The sequence below is a fragment of the Lissotriton helveticus genome, chromosome 1_1 (genome assembly GCF_964261635.1).
Source record: "Lissotriton helveticus chromosome 1_1, aLisHel1.1, whole genome shotgun sequence".
NCBI classification, from domain to species: domain Eukaryota; kingdom Metazoa; phylum Chordata; class Amphibia; order Caudata; family Salamandridae; genus Lissotriton; species Lissotriton helveticus.
The window spans coordinates 1,812,506,960-1,812,525,755 of NC_136057.1; the positions used below are offsets into that span (position 1 = coordinate 1,812,506,960).

Consider the following 18,796-nt stretch of genomic DNA (forward strand, 5'->3'; position numbering starts at 1 on the left):
CATGGTGAACAGTGTGAGTGCATGGTGATCAGTGTGAGTGCATGGTGATCAGTGTGAGTGCATGGTGAACAGTGAGAGTGCATGGTGAACAGTGAGAGTGCATGGTGAACAGTGTGAGTGCATGGTGAACAGTGTGAGTGCATGGTGAGCGTGAAAGTAAAGGGCGAGAATGAGGAGTGAGTTGTCTGAATGCAGGGTGGATTCCCAGACACTCAGCATGTTATTGACGGCGGCGTAGGTTTTAAGATGCAAGTTAAACTATTGCTTTTATGGCATTAATCAGGGATCGAGGATGGAGGAAATAAATAATGTGCTGATTGTGCAACAAACTTCCAGTCCTATTATTAGGGTTGCCCATTATTTTGATAGCCCAGACGGTACAAAAATAGTCAGCTAAAGCCGTATTTTCAACACTTATCTGTGCATACTTAAAACAGCAAATATACATAGAAAGCACTTTTAATTGTGTTCTAGGGCTGCCTCAGCGATCCATGACTGATAATTAAAGAGAACAAAGACAGAAAAGTCCCATTACAAATGAATACATACTTTTTTATTTAGAACTCTATTTAGTGTCAAAAGGAGGTCTTAGCAGGCTCTTTAAACAATACACTGTATGCATTTTTCTTTTGGTAACCCTACTTTATATTCCTTTTCATGAAACGCATTCTCACACTACAGCAGTAAATGTAAAATACAAATGTAAGGAATAGGCAGAGTGGGGGCCCAGGGGGTACTGGAACCAGAAAAAAATAAGCCTCTGTAACCAGTTTACAAACGCTTGTAAATATGCAAATGGTCTTTAAAGACCTGTGAAAAACTCGGGCGTGCCGGAGTTAAGACTCCAGACACTGCTCGGCCGAGCCCACAGCAGCTCGAGCTGCACTGCAGCAGCCCGGGCTGAGACAGACAACTGGGGAGGAGGGGGGCTGAAGCCCTTGTAGCCCTATGGGCCTGGGCAGAAGTGTGACTGGGAATGCGCGACACCCTTTGTTATACTCTACGGCCCCCCTGGTGGTCGCGCCCCACAGTTTGAAGACCCCTGCTCTAGATCCTCTCATTGCATCCCGCCCACCGCCTAGGACCACTGTGCCGCCAGGCACTCCTGCAAAAGATGCAAGTGTAACGCGCAGAATAGCCCCGATTGTTACTGGGAGATCTGGCTGAAAAAGAGGTATCTAAGAAAACAGTGCCCCCTTGATGCCAATGAAGAGTTCAACACATTTAAAAACAGTCAATATAAAACCAAATATAAGAAAAATTATATTTGTTATTCCAAGTATAAATTTATACGCACAGTATTAACCTCTTGAATGCTATGGGGATTTTTCCCCTGTGCTGGAAACCCATGAACCCCATTATTCATGACGAGCTGGGCTCGTCATGAGCGTAGCAGGAGGCTACTGCATGACGAGCCCAGCTCGTCATGAGCGTGGAAGGGGTTAAAAAACACAATATCATATATGTCCTAAAATCAAAATTTATACAAAATCCAGTAAAATCCCAGCTTAAAATACAGCTAATACATTATCAATTATGACCCGCATAATCAAAAGGACAAACAACAGACAGAAACATGTAAGACAAAGTTTGTTCAGTACAACATGTAAATTCGATTTCCTATGAATTCACTTTGTTATATACATAGATGTAATCTGTATTTCAACAACAGTGATGGAATCTTGAATTGTACTTGGAAAGTGCGTCGACGCGTTTCGATGGATACAGCAATTTACACAATCTTTGTCAAGACTTATAATTTTCTGTCATGTAAGAGGGTTCAACAGTAAATTCTCTCCTTGCCACTAGATTACTTCTGATTAGACGGAGGCAGTTCCGTGGATCAGTTCCTACCGTTTGCGTTAGGTGTAGCTGTCAGTCTGATTCTCAGTGTCACATGGTATGCTTTATGGGGCAAGTAAGAGTGGAATCGCACAGGTATACTGTTTCAAGATTTGATAAAACGATTTTTGTCCACTAAATTCCTTTCTGTTCTGAGGATCCGTATGATTAAGGATATCAAAGACGGCAGTTCGCTACTAGCACTACCAGTTAATCGGATAGGTTAAGACAAACCAATGTGCTCAAGGGATGTCAGCAGGCTGCTTGGTGATCCCTTCGTGTAGCGCTTCACCTGGAATTCCGCGTTATTTCGAAAAAGAGATATTACTGTCTGGAATGACCGCACCCTTGCTGCGCTGACGGATGCTTTCCCTACTCCGAAAACTAGTACGGCCCCTAGGAAAGGCTACCTGTAGGGGTTGGAAATGAGATTTGGTCGCATTGATGGTGAAGTCTAAGCTGTGCAACAGCTGCATGGGGACTTGGGTGTGTGCCAGGCATTGCTGACGTGTGGTGCTCTTCATCAGCCAGTCGTCTTAATAAGAGGAGACGTGGATGCCGCTCTTTCTGAGGTGAGCGGTCACCAGTACAAGGCACTTCGCAAACATCCTGGGAGCTGTGGTTACAACAGAGGGCAGCACTTTGAACTGATAATGCTGGCAACTTACCACAAACCAGAGGAACCTTCGATGTACAGGGTGGATAGGTATGTGGAAACAAGCGTCCTTCAGGTCGAGAGCAGTCATGAAGTCGCCTTCCTGTAGCAGTGGGATGACATCTTGGAGTGTCACCGTGTAAAAATGTTTGATAGTATGGCCTTATAAGTGACCAGTGGTCAAAAATGGGTATTAAGGACCCATCCTTGTTAGGGATGACAAAGAATACACCCCTTTGCCTCAGAGTTGGGGCGGCACAGGTTTTATAGTCCCTTTGCGGAGTAATACGTGCATCTCCTCTAGGAGGAGACGCTGATGTTCTGGAGAGAGCCTGTGTGCGCGGGAGGAACTTTGATGGTGTTTGTGCGAATTCAAAGCAATACCCCTCTGCTATAATATCTAGTACCCACTGAGTCGAGGTGATCTCTGTCCAGCGGGGCAAAAAACCTTGTACTCTTACCCTGGCAGGTGTTTTACGGTCGTGGGAAGGGTAAGGGAGTCACTGCTTTGCAGGTGCAGTCCTTTAGGGGACTGCACCTTTTCCCTTTCCTCTATATCCTCCCTTATAGTAATCCTGGGTGGGTGGGTGGCGTTTCAGCTGTCTGGGGTAGGAAGTAGAGGCCTTGAGTGCGTTGGATTTGGCCCGCCATGATATTTTGTGTGAAAGGCGCTGCGGGTAGCGGGTGTTTGCAAATCACCCATGGTTTTGGCTGTCTGTGTCCTTTTTCATTTTCTCCAACGTCTCATCTCTGAAGAGGTTTTCTCCCTCGAAAGGCAAGTTGAGGAGATGTTGCTGAACCTCTGGTTTAAAGCCAAAGATGCAGTGCATACCTGATGTTGGTATTGGAAATACTATTTCCTTTCGCCACCAACTCCTGACCACGTTTCCGGAGTTGCTCAGGAAGATGCTGAACCAGATCCTCAATTTCGTCTCAATGGGTGCAGGTGTAGCGGAAACGCAAGCCCACTGAACTGGTGATCTGCCAATATGTGTTAGTCTGGGCAGAAAAATGCTCGCCATCCTTGCCCTCCTGGTCTGGAGGGGGGAGCATCACCTGTACCGTGTGAATTAGTAAGCTTGCGCTTTGAATGTAACGCCAGAGGAAGCTGACTCACTGATGTAAGGGGAGGCCTATATTTCTTTATCCACCCTGGGAGTAACAACACATGCTTTCACTGGCTACTTGAAGGAGTCATGCGCGGGTTGGACCACGCCCTTCAGCATAGGCAAATATTGCATTGACCTATGTGTGAAGAAGACGGTCTCCATGAGGAAGTCTTCCCCCTCAGGCTGTTTGCGCACTTCCACCTTGTGGATGGTGGCTGCATGCTGGAGCACTTCATGTTTGGAAGTGGCATCTGGGGTGACTGCTTAGCTGGATGAAGATCCGAGTCTGTATCAGCTGGGAATTCTATGTCATTCATGTAGTTGTGTCTCATAAGAGGAGCCATATGGATCATAGAGAGACCTTGGACTTTCCCCACTCCCTGAAAGATGAGATTTCCTTGGTGAATGTTTCATAGAGAGGTGGGTGGTGGTGCAGGAGGCAGATAAGGAGAAAGAGGATTGGGGGGAGGAGGCAGTGGTGGAGTGGAGGTGCCTTTGTCATGGTGTATACATTTCTGGGGTGTTCGCTCCAAAGGCAATTTTAGTGCATATTCGAAAGTTAATTTCGTGTTATGAGGAGCCAGGTTATTGGGCCTGTCTGAAGGCTTAGCCTGGATCCGACGGGAGCCAGGCTGGATATGTATTCAACACTGTCTGGCGATGAGCCCCTTATGTAGGCGCTGAAGTATTAGCTGCTCAAAGTCTTCCGAAATAGCAGAAGATGAAAGCGTGAATGGCGCCTTCCTCAAAGCTGATGGTTGGAGGCCCATGCCGCACTTAACTTACTTTCAGGTCATGAGGCAAGGGATGGATCCAAGGGTCCCCATGGGATAACACCACGCAGAGTTGAAAAGGTGATCAAAGGGACACATCTAAATTAAATGGTGGAGAAAAATCTAACAATGGAGCATTACTAGCAATAGGTTGAGTCCCAGTACCTGGTGACTCGAAAAGACTTCTACGAAGAAAAACAATGCACGCCCAACCCTTGATGGCGGGAGTATGCACAACATGTGTATCTTCCGGAAACATGTCACAAACAGATAGTTTCATGTATAGTCATTTGTCTATTGACTTAACGAGCTCTTCATGGATAAATGAAGGAATCGGGCACACTCATCTTGCACCACTGGTGATGGCATCACAGACAGGCGTCATGTCCTGTTTATGAAAAGCATCAACACTAATCCTTCATTTCTTTAACAAAAGCCTTTATGATAGTTATACTTTCAACCAGCAAAGACACAATCACAAATAAGAGCACTGGCCCTTGTGTAAGTGAAGTCTCAAGGATGCCAACCCCGGACAGAGTAAACTTGTTTAACCAATAAATTACTACTAGCTATGGTGTCTCTTTAATAAGCCAGGATTTCGTGCTTTCCTCCACTACACAGAATACTACATGTTAAAGGAGCAGGAACTAACTAAAATGGCAGGGATACTGCGTACAAGCTCCAAAGCGACATTGGGCTTTATGAACAATGAGGTACCTGTAACAATCTGTTTGAGCTCGCTGTGTCAAAGTTTTACATGCTACACACTCCTGCTACCTATTGTTTGGTACAACATGGGACAGCTTGTTTTTTTCCAGTCTATCGTAATCATATTCCCTAAAAGCCATCATGCATAGGACACAGTTTTAACCTTAAATTGTTGTTTACTGTATTTTTAAGACTGTGAGAAAGCACAGTGTTGGGGCAAATCAGCTGTTCGAGAGAAAGGAGAGATGAGATATTGTTTTTTATGGCAGATATGAAACAGTGAGTAATCTGTGAGTAATAAACTGAAAAACATAATCAACGCCAGACAGGTCACTGTGTCCCTCTGGCTTTTTCCTGGTGGATTGCAGCCTAGAGGGGTAGAAGTCAAAGCTCAATGGGCTGCCATCGCCCAACCGACAATGCCCCTATGGTACCATTCTTGCTACAACATCCTACAGTTTAGGTCCAGTTTGAACACTTTTGACACGGCTGATTTTGGTTTCTAGACTGGCTCAGAAAAGAATGCCAAAAACGTGATGATTTGAGGGCAAATTGAATTAGTGTGGGGCACAGGTGAGGGTTATGGACTGAATTATACGAATTGCATGTCAAAGGGGGTGGCAGAAAATGAGACAAATGTAGAAATATGGGCCACTGGATAGGGAAGGAAGTTGGGGTGGGAGAGTCCTGGATACATTCTTAGAATCAAGGTAAGTTGGTGATTGTTTGAGAAGGGCAATTAGTGATTTTTAAATACAAATCTTTTTGGTGAAGTTGGTGCAATGTGGAACAACCAGTTAAAAGCTGCATTTGAAGTCATCAATGGTGATACTGTGGGTGTAAGTTGTTTCTGTTCATATTTCTCAAGGTCTTCATGCGTCTGGGACTTGCAATTTACATTAGTTGGCGCACTTCTTGATCTATGAGTTGAGCTGCTTTCCATCTATCAGCCCCTAAAGATTCAGTAAAGGAGCAAATCCAAAAAAGGTACAGCTACCATAGAGACCTGTTGCTTGAGAACAGAAAAGAAAAGAGTGACTGAAGACTCACTCGGGCCAGGAGTACTCAGGTGCTGCAGAGAAGACCATTCATGCTAGTTTTAGAGAACTGCGACTTGTATATTTTAGCCAGATGACGGAGACAGGAGGAAGTCTGAGATTAAATCTAGAGATGGAAGGAAAATCTGTCTTCGAGTAAGATAAACACCAAGTAAGAAAGTTATGTGGGCATCTAAAATAAAAGATAAGTACGAGACACTGGGCCCGCTTGTTTTGTAAAGGAATCGAGGTTTGGGGTCCCATGTGTCTTGGCTCATTTAATAATGTTTTAGCGCTTTGCAGGAGATATTTTGATATGTACAGGACATTCAAAATATTGGGAAAGGAGGAGTGGACTCATCAGTAGAAGTATTGCTTATAGTCTTTAAATAATCTCAAAATATTTGTCTTCTGCTAACACGGAGCAAACTACCATAATTCGTAAAAAACACATACAAGTGCCAAAAAACGTTTTGAAATCCTACCTTGCACTTGGACACTTCTTGGAATCATTTGGCTGATGTATTGTTCTTGCCAGATATGTTTGGGTGTGTGACCTCAGATCTAAAATCAAGTCTCAGCTAGAGAAAAGGCAATTTGATTCAAAAACCATTTCCCATAAAGTGTGTGCCCAAAATGTTGTCTTGGCTTCTTTTTCTGTACCTAACAAGCCTGTTCACTATAGAAATCCTTTTACCAAGCAACAGCGATTCAACAAGACACAATTGTCACCATCCTATTGAAAACAATACTGCAAAAGGAAAAAGATATTCCTTCTGGGAGGTGTGCAGAAGAAACTTAAGCTTCTCTTTGGAAATCGCAAGCACACTGTAAATGAAGGGTGTGCTCCATACCTTACCAACTGCAGAAAGGTCTTTAAATGGCGGAATGGCAATATTTCGGACTACAGAGTATTCGACAAAGACTAGGTCAAAGCTCACGACCTTCAGTCTGGGATTTAAACCCTGCCAGCAGTATAATATAATGATATATTTGTAAGCCTGACACTGTTTGTCCATGCAGATGAAGTCCTCAGGGAGTGGAGAAAGCAAATTATTTCTGGTAGGAGCAAGCAATAAAACTCTAAAAAAGGTCCCTTTCCCACTTCAGGGAAGTCACTTATCATGGAGTGATCCCCCAGGGATTATCCCACAAAAGGTATGCAAACAAGCATTTGCAATGCAATCGGTCTCGCCTTTGGGACCTTATAAAGTCTTAGAGCCAGTCGCTCTAAACGTTAAGCGAAGCATTAAGCTCCAGCATTAAAGACCCGAGCTAAAGGCGAGGGCCTTTAACAAGGGAGCGGAATTATAATGGCCGGTAGAGCCCGATACGGTTATTAGAACATTCCGCAACTAGAGGGCAGAATGTTCTAATTTGTAAACCAAAAACCTCACGGAGCCCGAGCGGGTTGATATCCCCTCAGGCTAAATGAGGCCTTTGTTCACAGCTGTTGCTGTGAACAAACATTGGAATGTTGATGCTCCGGGCTTCTACTAGCCATTAGAAGACCGGAGCACTCTATTTTTTTCAATGGAGCTCCCAACATTCCAATGTTTTAATAAGTTTCTAGCTATGCAGCACATTATGCTGGGTGCTAAGACACAAGAAAGACATCAACAGTACTAGAGTCTGCAAAGACTGCAACAGCAGAACACAAAGTTTGAGAAAATGCCCCCTGGATCACTAAATTCAGTCCTTCCAAAGAAACAGACTAATACATTTAATTATTGCTCTATTATGTTCTCATTTCTATTTGAAACAAGCATGCCTACAGCTAGCACATGTGTGCAGAAATAAACTTTTAAATGTAGCTGTCTGCTGTGCCCCCGGAATGCAGGCTTACCAACCATGATCGCCTCAGTGCAGCACTGCCAGCAGTGATGTAGGCTTAGTCATTTTGGAACGTCTCTACAAGGGTCTTGCATAACAGCCACTCTTGCAATGCCCCCTGGCACCAAGGTAATATTACCAATGTAATAATGTTAGTACTAACTCTCACAGTGCTGCATGATTTATCATTAAAATATCCGCAAAAAAAATATTTTGGAAATTATACGTTCTGAAATTACACACATTTTCGTCTAAAATACACACTTTTCAATTTTGATAAACATATATTAATTGAGCCAAGCACAAGCTTCTAATTTAGCAGACTGGACTGCACACAGGAGAGCTACTCACAGGTAGCTGGAGAACTACCAGTAGCTCACAAGCTACTCATTGGAGACTCCTGCCCTAGAGGGTTTCCAGTGAGAACGTCATCCTGGAGTGATGGACATCATATTTTCCCCATTAGTGTCCTTGCATGGATACCTTTGCCATAGTCCTGAACAGGACAAGTCTGGTTTTGTGCCATACCCATCCCTCTAAATGGTTCCTTGGGAGATGCCTTCAGGCTCACATGGATATTCACAGGGGTTACTATGCCTATAGACGCCACTTCTTTTAAAGAACCTGAGGAAGGTGCGGGAAGGTCAAGCAGACCGTATTTCTAATAACATCCCAGACTGGATTAATGATTTTGTGCACTAAATTGTTGGAATTCAGCATTTTGGCCCCTCTTCCACACAGAGAAGACCTGCTTTTGTAGCAGGATGGTGCAGTCAAATTCTCAGATGCCATAACTGCACTTGTGAAGTGTCAATCAAGGATTTTTTTTTTAACCCTGCAAGTGGCAGATCTCATCTCGACTACAGAGAACCTGTTACAAAGATGAATGTATGGGCCCTTGGTTCAAATTTGTTGAATGGTGTGAGTCCAAGGATTTGAACCCATTAAAGTCTGGCCTTTCTGACGTTCTCCACTTTGCCCATTTCCTCGGCCAACAGGGCTTGGTAGTCGCCACTGTAAAAAGATATTGAGCTGCTTGTCCGCTTTTCTGCGCCTCCCAAAACAAATATCTTAGTATGTGTATGCATTAATTTGCTGGTTTTTGTAGAGTACACACCTTGCTTAGGAGCAATGAAATGGTGGACAAGGGGCATGACCCCTGGGGGGGATACAATTATTTGGGTAAAAGGTCAAGGGTAGACTGTAAAGGTAAGGGTAGTGCTCTTTTTCCGAATTGCAGGAAAGTTAGTGCTAATCTGACGTCAACAGGAATGCTATTCCAGATTCTAGTAGCATGAACAGAGAATGATTGCCTTTATGCAGTGTTTTGTCGCCAGTTTGGCGTTATCACCTAGACATGGATTTTTGGTTTCAAGGTAAGCTGAGGACTGTTGTTGTTCAGGGCTTTATAAGTGATGCAGCTCGTCTTGAAGATGATCTATGCTGGAAGGGGGAGTCAGTGTAGATGTTTTAAATTGGGGGTGATTTAGTTTAATATTTTAGAACCTTTCATGAGCCATGTCGCTGCCTATAGGATACCATTCAAAGATGTTAGGGTAGTATCAGGGAGATGGCTGAGGAGGGTATTTCCTCAATCCAATGGGACAGGACTAAGGATTGTACTATTGCTCTGAAGTTATCTTCTGAGATAAAGTGCTTCATGCTGTTCAAAAGGGAGAGCTGTCCGGGTCTTCCTTGCAATGTGTTACTTGAATGAGAGGTTTGCATTAAGGATGATTCTCAGATATTTGGCATGGTCTGTCAGCACGGGTCTGGACAACTATTAGGTTTAAGTTGGAGATCTAGGCTTTAATCCGAGGTTGTTTGGTGCTGCTGGCAAATAGGAGGAATTCAGTATTTGTGGGGTTTACCTGCAGGATGTTTGTTTAAATCCAGGGCTGGATGTGGTTTAGGCAGGATTTTAACCTGTATGTTGCTTGCTGAGAAGATTTTTAGGTGGAGCTGCATATCATTTGCATATTTGAAAGATCTGAATGCTGCTGTCTGTAAAAATGGATCTAAGATATTTCATCTAGAGCTTAAAGAGGATAGGTGAAATGGTCAGAGACCTGGGGTATTCAGCAGGAGGGTAGTGTCTGATCATGTGCAACCTATTAGCATGAGCTGGCATCCGTTGGTGAGGTAGGATGTGAAAAGTTTTAAAATAGTGCCTGAAAATCCCACCCATTTTTTCATACTGTTAGACATAAATGGTTTGCCAACTGTGTCAAAAGCTGCAAAGTGGTCAAGGGGGTGGAGTTGTTTCGGTCAGTGAGGAGGACAGCTACTTGAAGTGTAACTTTCAGTTCAGAAGTGTGAACTGAAGCCTTATTTATAGCCATGTAGAACATTATTCTTGCTGATGTACTGCGATTGCTGGGTGGGGACAGGTAATAAGGATGAAGGTGGTGAGGTCAGCTAGGTCAAAGGATGGTTTAAATAGCAGGTGAAAGATTTGTACTGCCTTAAGGATATCAGGGAATCTTCCTTGGCTTAGGAAGGCATTGACATTGTGGAGAAGGGGTGTGTGAACTTATCCATGGAACGATTTGATGATGGAAAAATGAAGAGCGTCATCCTAACCGGAAGTTACCTTGAGAGAGTTCAGGATATTGGAGAAAGCCTTCTGCAAGAGTAGATTTAGGAGGTCCATTTGGAGGTGAGGCGATCGGAGATTGATGGAAGCGATGGGGTTGAGGAAGTGGTAAAGATCTTGGATCAAATTTTGGCTATCTTCTCGGTGGTGATGTTGATGGAGCTCCATTTGTCAACTCAAGAAGGGACTTTGGGTTCCAGGAGAGAGCTGGTGCAGTGTTCGACAGCCTCCCTTGGACAGAGCTTTACTTCTGGTGGTTGCCTCACAAACAGCTGTCTTGAAGTAACAGCCTTTGCCAGTTATAAAGAGTAATGTGCGATTAGACCAGTGTTTTGAGTAGGGTGAGGTCATCTAAGAGTTTTGGTCTTTATTTATTTTCTTGTTTTTACATGGTATATTTATTTTGCAAATCTCTTGAGTGCACCAGGGTGCAAAGGGCTTTTGCGGAGTGGATCAGATCTTCAATGGAGCATAGCGTTTGAAATGAGTTCTAAAAGTGGTGCTCTAGATGCTGAGGAGAGTACAGACATACATCTGAGGTGTGCTGGAAGTGTCCAGGCAAGTTTAGCTCTTGTTTTTCTTTTCCTAGATGGATGTCACTGATGGAATGGTAGGTTGCTTGTCCTCTTTTCGGTTGCCATAGAGGCTGATTGTAATTGCAAAATTGTGAATGGAATGGCAAAGTAGTTGGTTCAGTCCAGGGTTACAGGTGTCTGGCCGTGGATATCTGGAGATGCGGACAGGATGAAGTTCAGTACACTCCTTTTGGAGTGGTTTGGGTTGTTGAGGGAATGTTTTTATATAAAGTCAGTAGAAAGCATTCTTCATGCAATTAGTGCTGGAGTTGGCGGTCTCCGTTGAATGTAGAGTGGATGTGCTGGATAGAGGCAGGCCAGATTTTTGCTCGGGTACCCCTTGCCACACATTTTCTGAATTGTCTGTTATGCATGCTTCCACCTACTACATTTATTGCTCCACCATTCAAATCAATTGAATGTTGGCAAGTTTGTTTTATTTCCTAAAGTGCTGTATTGTTGGAGATAACAACACTGACTCCATCTGACGAAAAAGGTACTCACCTCCAGTACCAATATTTGTGACTCATCCCTCCCTTCTCCTCTGATTCAAATACAGACCCAAATTAAGTACGGTGGTAAATGCGGATACTGTTGTTAAATCTGTCCTGGTTTGTCTCTGCAGTCCTCGATTAGGCCCAAACAAATATAAATAACTGAGGTGAGTGCACTAGTCAGCATCTTACACGCCCAGAAGTGCTCACATTCTAAGTAGGCAGTGCAACAAATGAGTTGTGTGGTACCACCTTGCAGTGGGTGGAGCACTAGTCCTCGGGGGGAAAAAGGTTTTCCAGATCCACTCTGGCAGCTGAAGAATATTCATAACGTGAGTAAGCTGAAGGATTACACAGTATGCACTAGAAATATTAACAAAGGTAAGTAACTTTTTCTTTGCTGCTGGATTACACTCGCCCACCTAGTGTAGGATAAGAAGTCCTTGTGATGCTGAAATCGGGGGAAGTTAGAATTAGCGTCTCATGAACAGGAGAAGGTGATGAGAAAACCAGAAAAATAAATCCCATTTAGATCTCAGCCTAACAAACCACGAGTATCACTCAAAATGGTGACTTAAGTATAAATATGTCACACTTTTACTGAAAAGGGCATAGTTTGTGTTCTTGGCCTTAGAAATGCCTTACACAATCTACCTAAACCATTTGCAAAAATCTGAGGTCTGTAGTGGTTAGAGCACCTTTACCAGCGAAGGACAGTCTGAGCATTAGTACAAGGGTGTTAAAGTCCATAATAGCTGCACACTCTCGAACACTAACAGGCCAGAAATTTATCCTGCAGCTTTGGATACAAGCAGCCAAATAGTTTAAACAGAGGAAAAAGGGGAACGGTGAGTGGACTCTTACGCAAACAAAGTTTCTAACAGTTGCCTCATCTACCTGACAGAGTGCCACTGGGATCTAATTCTCTGAAGCATGTATCTGACAAAAAGCTCCCTCCAGTTTTAATGGGACACTACCCTATCATCAAGCCACTGGCTTTTTCCTGTTAGAACCTATAATCAAACCAGGGCATCTAAAGAACATAGGGTACATATTGTAAACTTTATTAAGTAGTTACTTTCTGAGGGGTAGGAATGAGGTACAACAAAGAAGGTGTATCCTTACCTAATATTCTCAGACTGATGTCACAATTTGAGCAGAAACACCAAAGGTACATTTTGCTTACCATGAAAATTGAGAGGTTCCTACATAAAATCAATAAGAGGAAGACCTTGAAATCTATGCAGAAATCTCAACTGTACTACTAATGTACAACAGCCACTTAAAAATAAAAGATAGACCTTTGGCAAGAACAAACCAAAAATAGCTAGAAATATTTTGTGAAGCTTCTAAATCTAGTCTTGGAAAGGGCATTTAGATTTGTGCTGAAGCAAGAGAGATGCAACCGGTAACAAATGAAGCAAGTCCGATAAGGGTCTGACCTCAGACATCATGATGTGCATGAAGTGAAGCACTTCAATTACACACCAAAAAACTAGCATGTAATAGTGAAACAGATGAGCCCAAACCCTCAGGAATATGCCCTAAATTAAACCGCTCAAATCAATTACTGAGGTGTATTCCAGTCCAGGGGGAAGAGGTATGTAGGACACATATGGGGGGGGGGGGGCACAATAAGCTACCCAGGGCTAAAATTCACACCTGCTCAAATATGCTAACAATAAAGGTATCCCCAAGTAAAATGCAGAAACAAATCAATACATGAAAAAATTGTGGTCTCTGGAATTCATTCTGCAGCAACAGAGATTTTGTTTGAGCGCTATAGGTAAATATTGAAATAAGTAAGGAAGTTAACATTTTAGTTTTAAATGTTTTATAAAATTGTTCTCACCTCCGCTCGCCTTGAACACTGAAGACATTTCTAAAGGTTTATTGATTTTGTGAAGATCAATTGACTGGGAATATCCAACTATTATCATTTCTGAAATTTACTAACGCAGGTTTAATGTTTGAAAATTGGAAACCTGCATCATATCTAGATCAGAGCAAATGGATTTGGTCCCCTCTCATTTATAAAATATTTCCAAATGGGAAATAGAATAAGTGGGGGTATAGTGGAGAGAAATCGCTACACGTGTGCAATGGCCTAAATGTGGTACGAAGCACTAGATTATAAGGCCACAATTAGTGCCCGACATTCAGTGCCATGGCAAAATGTCACAAGAAAGTATCAGATTAAAATATGTGGTCTAAAATTACATAATTGTTATGAGAAATTAAGTACACAAACAGCAATTGCTAATTAGGCTGGGGCGCTGTAAATCCTTGCACAGGAGCTAATACAAACACATTACTTGAGGTATGACCAAACGATGGAGCAAGAGCAGAATGCTAGCTCAGAGAAGCCAAAGAATCTCAAAGTAATGTTGCTGTAGGTTCTTGAGGAACTGGAGGATGGGCAGCCAAGCGTCACCCCACTTCAGACGTCTACAGTCTGAGCACCAATGTAGTAACTGCTTTGATGCTTACTCCAGGATTTGCTTTGCACGTCAGAAGTCGGATTTGGAATCACAGACTGAAAAGCGTCTTACAAGGGCAGGAAAGTGAAAGAAAAAAGGCCACTGAACGCCCAAGACTTTTTTCCAATTAAACTATGTGGAAGTCTCGGAGGAAAGCCTCAAAAGAGGCAGGTGGTCCACCAAGGCACCTGGACTTGTGCTAGAAGCAGCCCCAATCATTTTAGATGAGGAAGGTCCAGGCTTAGGCAAGGGCATATGAAAGAAAGTGCATTTACCTAGAACAATGACAAACATTTTGGGATCAATGTATGGACAACTCTATCTGGTACACAATCTTTCTTGTGTGGGCAAGACTGGGCATACAGAATATATGTGGTGAACAAAGAACAAGAAATGATGACAAAAATGGAGAAAGGAACCTTTTCTAATGAACTGTCAAATTTTGAGGACATCCCTGAAAATCTAACTGATGTCAATAATTAGCAATGTAACTTGCAATAAAACAATATTGTTGGAAAGAATAAAACAATAACCTGCAGAAAGAACTATCTCATCACTGAAACACAGACCAAAAACAGTGCTATGTAATTTCCTAGGTCATAAGCAGAAGTTACAGGGCCTCTGGCACTCACCAAGCCCATCAATGTCATCTAACTTCTCATCTGCATTTCTTCCTTCTTCTGCACTCCCAAACAAGCGCAATTCAGAAACTTCACTTTCGCTTCCATCAACGAGCATGCACTGCAGAGGGTGGAAAAACATGTATCCAAAAGTGTTATAATGACAATGGAAAACGGTACAGACAACCAGATCATTCTAATAGAAGGCTCATAAATACCACTCACATCTGTGCTGGTAGAAGGGGTCTCTGGACTGCTGACCTGCTTCAGATCTTGTGGCGCGGCAGTGAAAGAAATATCCTCTAGGTAGGTGGCTTCTGATTGAGAGGAAGGAGAGACCGACACGTCAAAGACTTTTTCGTAGTGCGTTATGAGGAGTTCCACTACGCGAGCCTGATATGGGTAGTCCACAAGAGAAGAAAGAGAAATGGTAGCATCTGTCTGCCGTGGTCGTATGAGCGTTGGACCAAAAATGATGCCAAGGTTGCTGGCCGACATTTTATTATCTTCTACTTGTTCTGCAACTCTGACAAAGAAAACAAACGTAAGAGGCTGGTTATTACAAGGATGTTAAAGGTGTTGTCTTAAACAAAAAGTTTTTTTTTTAAAGTTCACACAATAGGACCTGAATATTTAAAAATATATATTTTAAGTATGAAGAATCTGATATTTAAATTAAAAAACATATATATATATATATATATTCTTAACAATTCATCAGTATGAATTTTTCAAAGTATAAATAATGAAAGACACTGCTACAAGAGGAAAACAACAGTGGAGGAAGTGGAGGGGACCAGAGGGGCAGAAAACGTGCATTCATTTCAAAAGATGCAAAAACAATAAATACTAATACTTCCTGATGAAAATGTTCCAGGCTTTAGCTTTGCCCTTTGCACTGACACGAAGCTTTCACCGTTGCAAAAAAAGGCCTGGTTTATAATTGGTGCCTCAGAATCACCAGTGAGTTGCTGCTTTTTGGAGTACGGACTGTGAGTGTGTGTGCAAACTACACTGATGTTGTGCAAGCCACTGAATTCACCAACAGAAGAGAAAAGGCAGCTGCATTCTAATCATCAGAAAATGAACAACAAAAAACAAAGGGCAACATAGATAAGACTAACATACTACAGCTTTGGAATCTGCTCACATAAACATGGAAGCAGGCTAAGGTGCCAAACTCTGCTTGTTTCCAAGTCGCTGTGCACCTCTAGGACGGACTGTAAAGTTACTCTGACTGTTGGAGCACTTCTCACAACTTGCACTTTACATTCAGGTCAACAGATATGTAAACCAGCAAATAACCTTTATATTGTAATTGTCAGAGTTCTTAATGTGAAAGCCCTTCCCTAGTTTATTTGTCAGAACTCCTCACAATGAGAAACCCATTCCTGCAGTATTAGACAGGGTCATACCATGCACAGTTTCCTCCTACTGCACTTGGCACGGGTCCGGGCTCACAATGTTTAATAGTTATAAACAAAGGTAATTCTTCATAGGTAGAATAATAACTACACAAACCGAAAGCCTACAGATGAAGCCAAAAACCTACTCCCAGTACTCAGCCAAAACAGTCTTTACCCAGACCTAAAAACTCACGGGACCGAGGGGCAGTGGGGCACAAAGGGGTTTCTCTTCACATGTATTCAAGTCACATTAAAGAAAAACAAGCCACTACTGGATCATTCCCGAGTGGTAAAACAAAAAAGAAATTTCTACAGTAAAGTCACCGACCAGTCAACCTACAAATGCATTTTCGTGTGCTTTGGAGCAGAGAGCCTGGCCGTAGTGCTGAAGGCTGTGTCCTAAGGTCTGGGAGTAGGCTCACAGGGCAAGGCTAAAATGAATGCCCTACTCTGAGTCCACTTGGCACTGCTGAAAGCTGTGCCCCACAGGACCTCGAGACAGAGATCAGAGGGCAAGTCTCTCTGGGACCGCCCCATGTGCTTGTGCTCTGAGGGCAGGTGGACTGGATGCATGATTTGGCCAAAGGATGAGTCAAGATCTCAAGGGGCTCTGAAGGAAGGTGGACCTGAGATCAAGGAGCCCCAAATATAAACACACGGGCTCAGCAGAGGGTTATTGGGTGGCTAGTGTGGCCAAAACCCCAGAGTATGCCTTAGCCATGCCACACAGGATCTGTGGCATTAGGCACATCCTTCGACCAGATTAAAGAAAGCCATAAAATGGAAGGTTGTTTATTCAGATCACAAAATAATGATAAAAAGTACTCTAAAAATATCTGAAGAAAGGTCACGTAAACAATGCAAACTCTAAAAACCAAAGATATTCACCAGCTTACGGCGAGCTTCACAATCCTATTTCCATGCAATAATAATAATAATCCACATTTGTAAAGCGCGAACAATCACCCGTAAGGGTCTACAGGCACTGGGGGCCGTCGGGAAGATTAAGCAAGCTATTGCCCAGAGTCACATGGTGCTGGGCTAATTTGCCACCGGGGATCAAACCGTGATCCCCAGATTCTAGTGTCAGTCGCCTTGGCCGGGGATCCCCACCTCTCCCTCAATGATACACACCCTTCACACAATGTTAGAGACCACATCACAAATTGCAACTATAACGGGTAAATCAAAAATTTCATACCACTGTGTCAAAGATACCACTAATACCACACATTATTGCTTTTTCAAACATGTCTTGAATTAGAGGAAAAAAGCCTCGTTTCTAAATGGATGCGTTGAAGGAACATCCAGATGTTGAACGTAGTACATCAAGCTTCCATGGTGAATAATGCCTGTAAACATATGTATTTTTAGTGACTATAATTCCAGCAGCCTTCAGTATGTAAGAAATTACATCACTGGTACCACAATCAATAATGTCATTAATAACATCTCAAGAAGCTGCAAACATATTCATACTAGTTTCCTGGTAGAGTGGAAATACAGGTTTGTTTCTACACAGGTTTCCACTGCGCTACAAGTATCTACTGGAGTTACTTGTGTGTGTTGAAATGGTAATAAGGTCCTCCATTTACAAAGTGAGTGTGAGTTTTTTTTTTTACAGTACTCCATCAGAGCCTGCTGGGCTTAAATGAAAGGTCCTATCCAGAAGACTCTTAAAGCAGAGATGCCTTGAGGAGGACCGGTTTCAATCTGAGGCCCTAAATTTAGGAGCTTCCGGACATGGCCAAAAGCACTGGATCACACATGTTCTTGAGCAGGGGTGCTTAGTGTTTGGGTGGACCAAAGAGAACATCTGTCCACACCACACCAGAAACATCCCAACATTGGTTATCATGGTATCTGGGGTGCAGGTATCAAAGGGAAATACCTTACGTGATGTCATTTTACATCTGAGGTCACTACTGGTGCAAAGGGACGAAATATTGGTGCATAGATTCACAAAAGGTGGACATTTTCAGTGGTTAATAAGGGTTATGATTTTAATTATAATATCCCTCTAAATAAATCGGTTAGTGGGAATACATAAACAGTAAAAACCTGTGATTTTGAATGTATGATTGGAATGCTTAATCCACAGTAAAACATGTTTTTGATTACTAATAACTGGTGTCATTTGACTAATGTGCACATTTAACTGCAATTAATTCTCAACAATTATACATGGTTTCGAATTTGGCACATGTTATTTTGGGTGGTGTAGGAAGCTGGCTCTTCATGTGATATCAGAAATCTGATATGCCATGTAAAGGGTCCAGGGGTTCCCTTATGAGTAATCAGGGCTTGCTATGCAATCCCATAGTGCTGTGTTAGGGGGTAGTGTGGTCGAGCAGTCTTAGGCTTAACAGAGAGGAGTGCAAGACACTTGCAAATACACACAATGATCAATAAATGACTACACAACTCAAGGAGATCCACACCAGTTTATAAAAATAGCAAGTATCTTTATATATGTTTAGGAAATCGCAGAAAAATAATATAGGCAAGTACATTTTCAAATATAAATTCTTTTCACTATAAAAAGTGTACACTTAGTGCAATTCCTGAGCTCTGCAAAGTTATCCTACGGAAGGAAGAACAAGTTCTGCAAACAGGTACAGTACATCAACTTACAGGACCAATCTCCAGGAGTTCAGGTTAGTGGTGG

At 42.7% G+C, this 18,796-nt stretch overlaps 1 protein-coding gene across 1 annotated transcript in view; it reads right to left on the reverse strand.

Annotated features, from left to right (window-relative positions):
* Positions 1 to 18,796, reverse strand: part of ARHGAP29 (Rho GTPase activating protein 29) — a 341,359-nt gene that overhangs the window by 7,853 nt on the left and 314,710 nt on the right. The window contains exons 21-22 of the mRNA XM_078640938.1: positions 14,948 to 15,248; positions 14,735 to 14,843 (exon numbers count right to left, since the gene is read on the reverse strand). Of these exons, the coding sequence (XP_078497064.1) occupies positions 14,735 to 14,843; positions 14,948 to 15,248 (410 nt within the window). The remainder of the gene's footprint in view (positions 1 to 14,734; positions 14,844 to 14,947; positions 15,249 to 18,796) is intronic.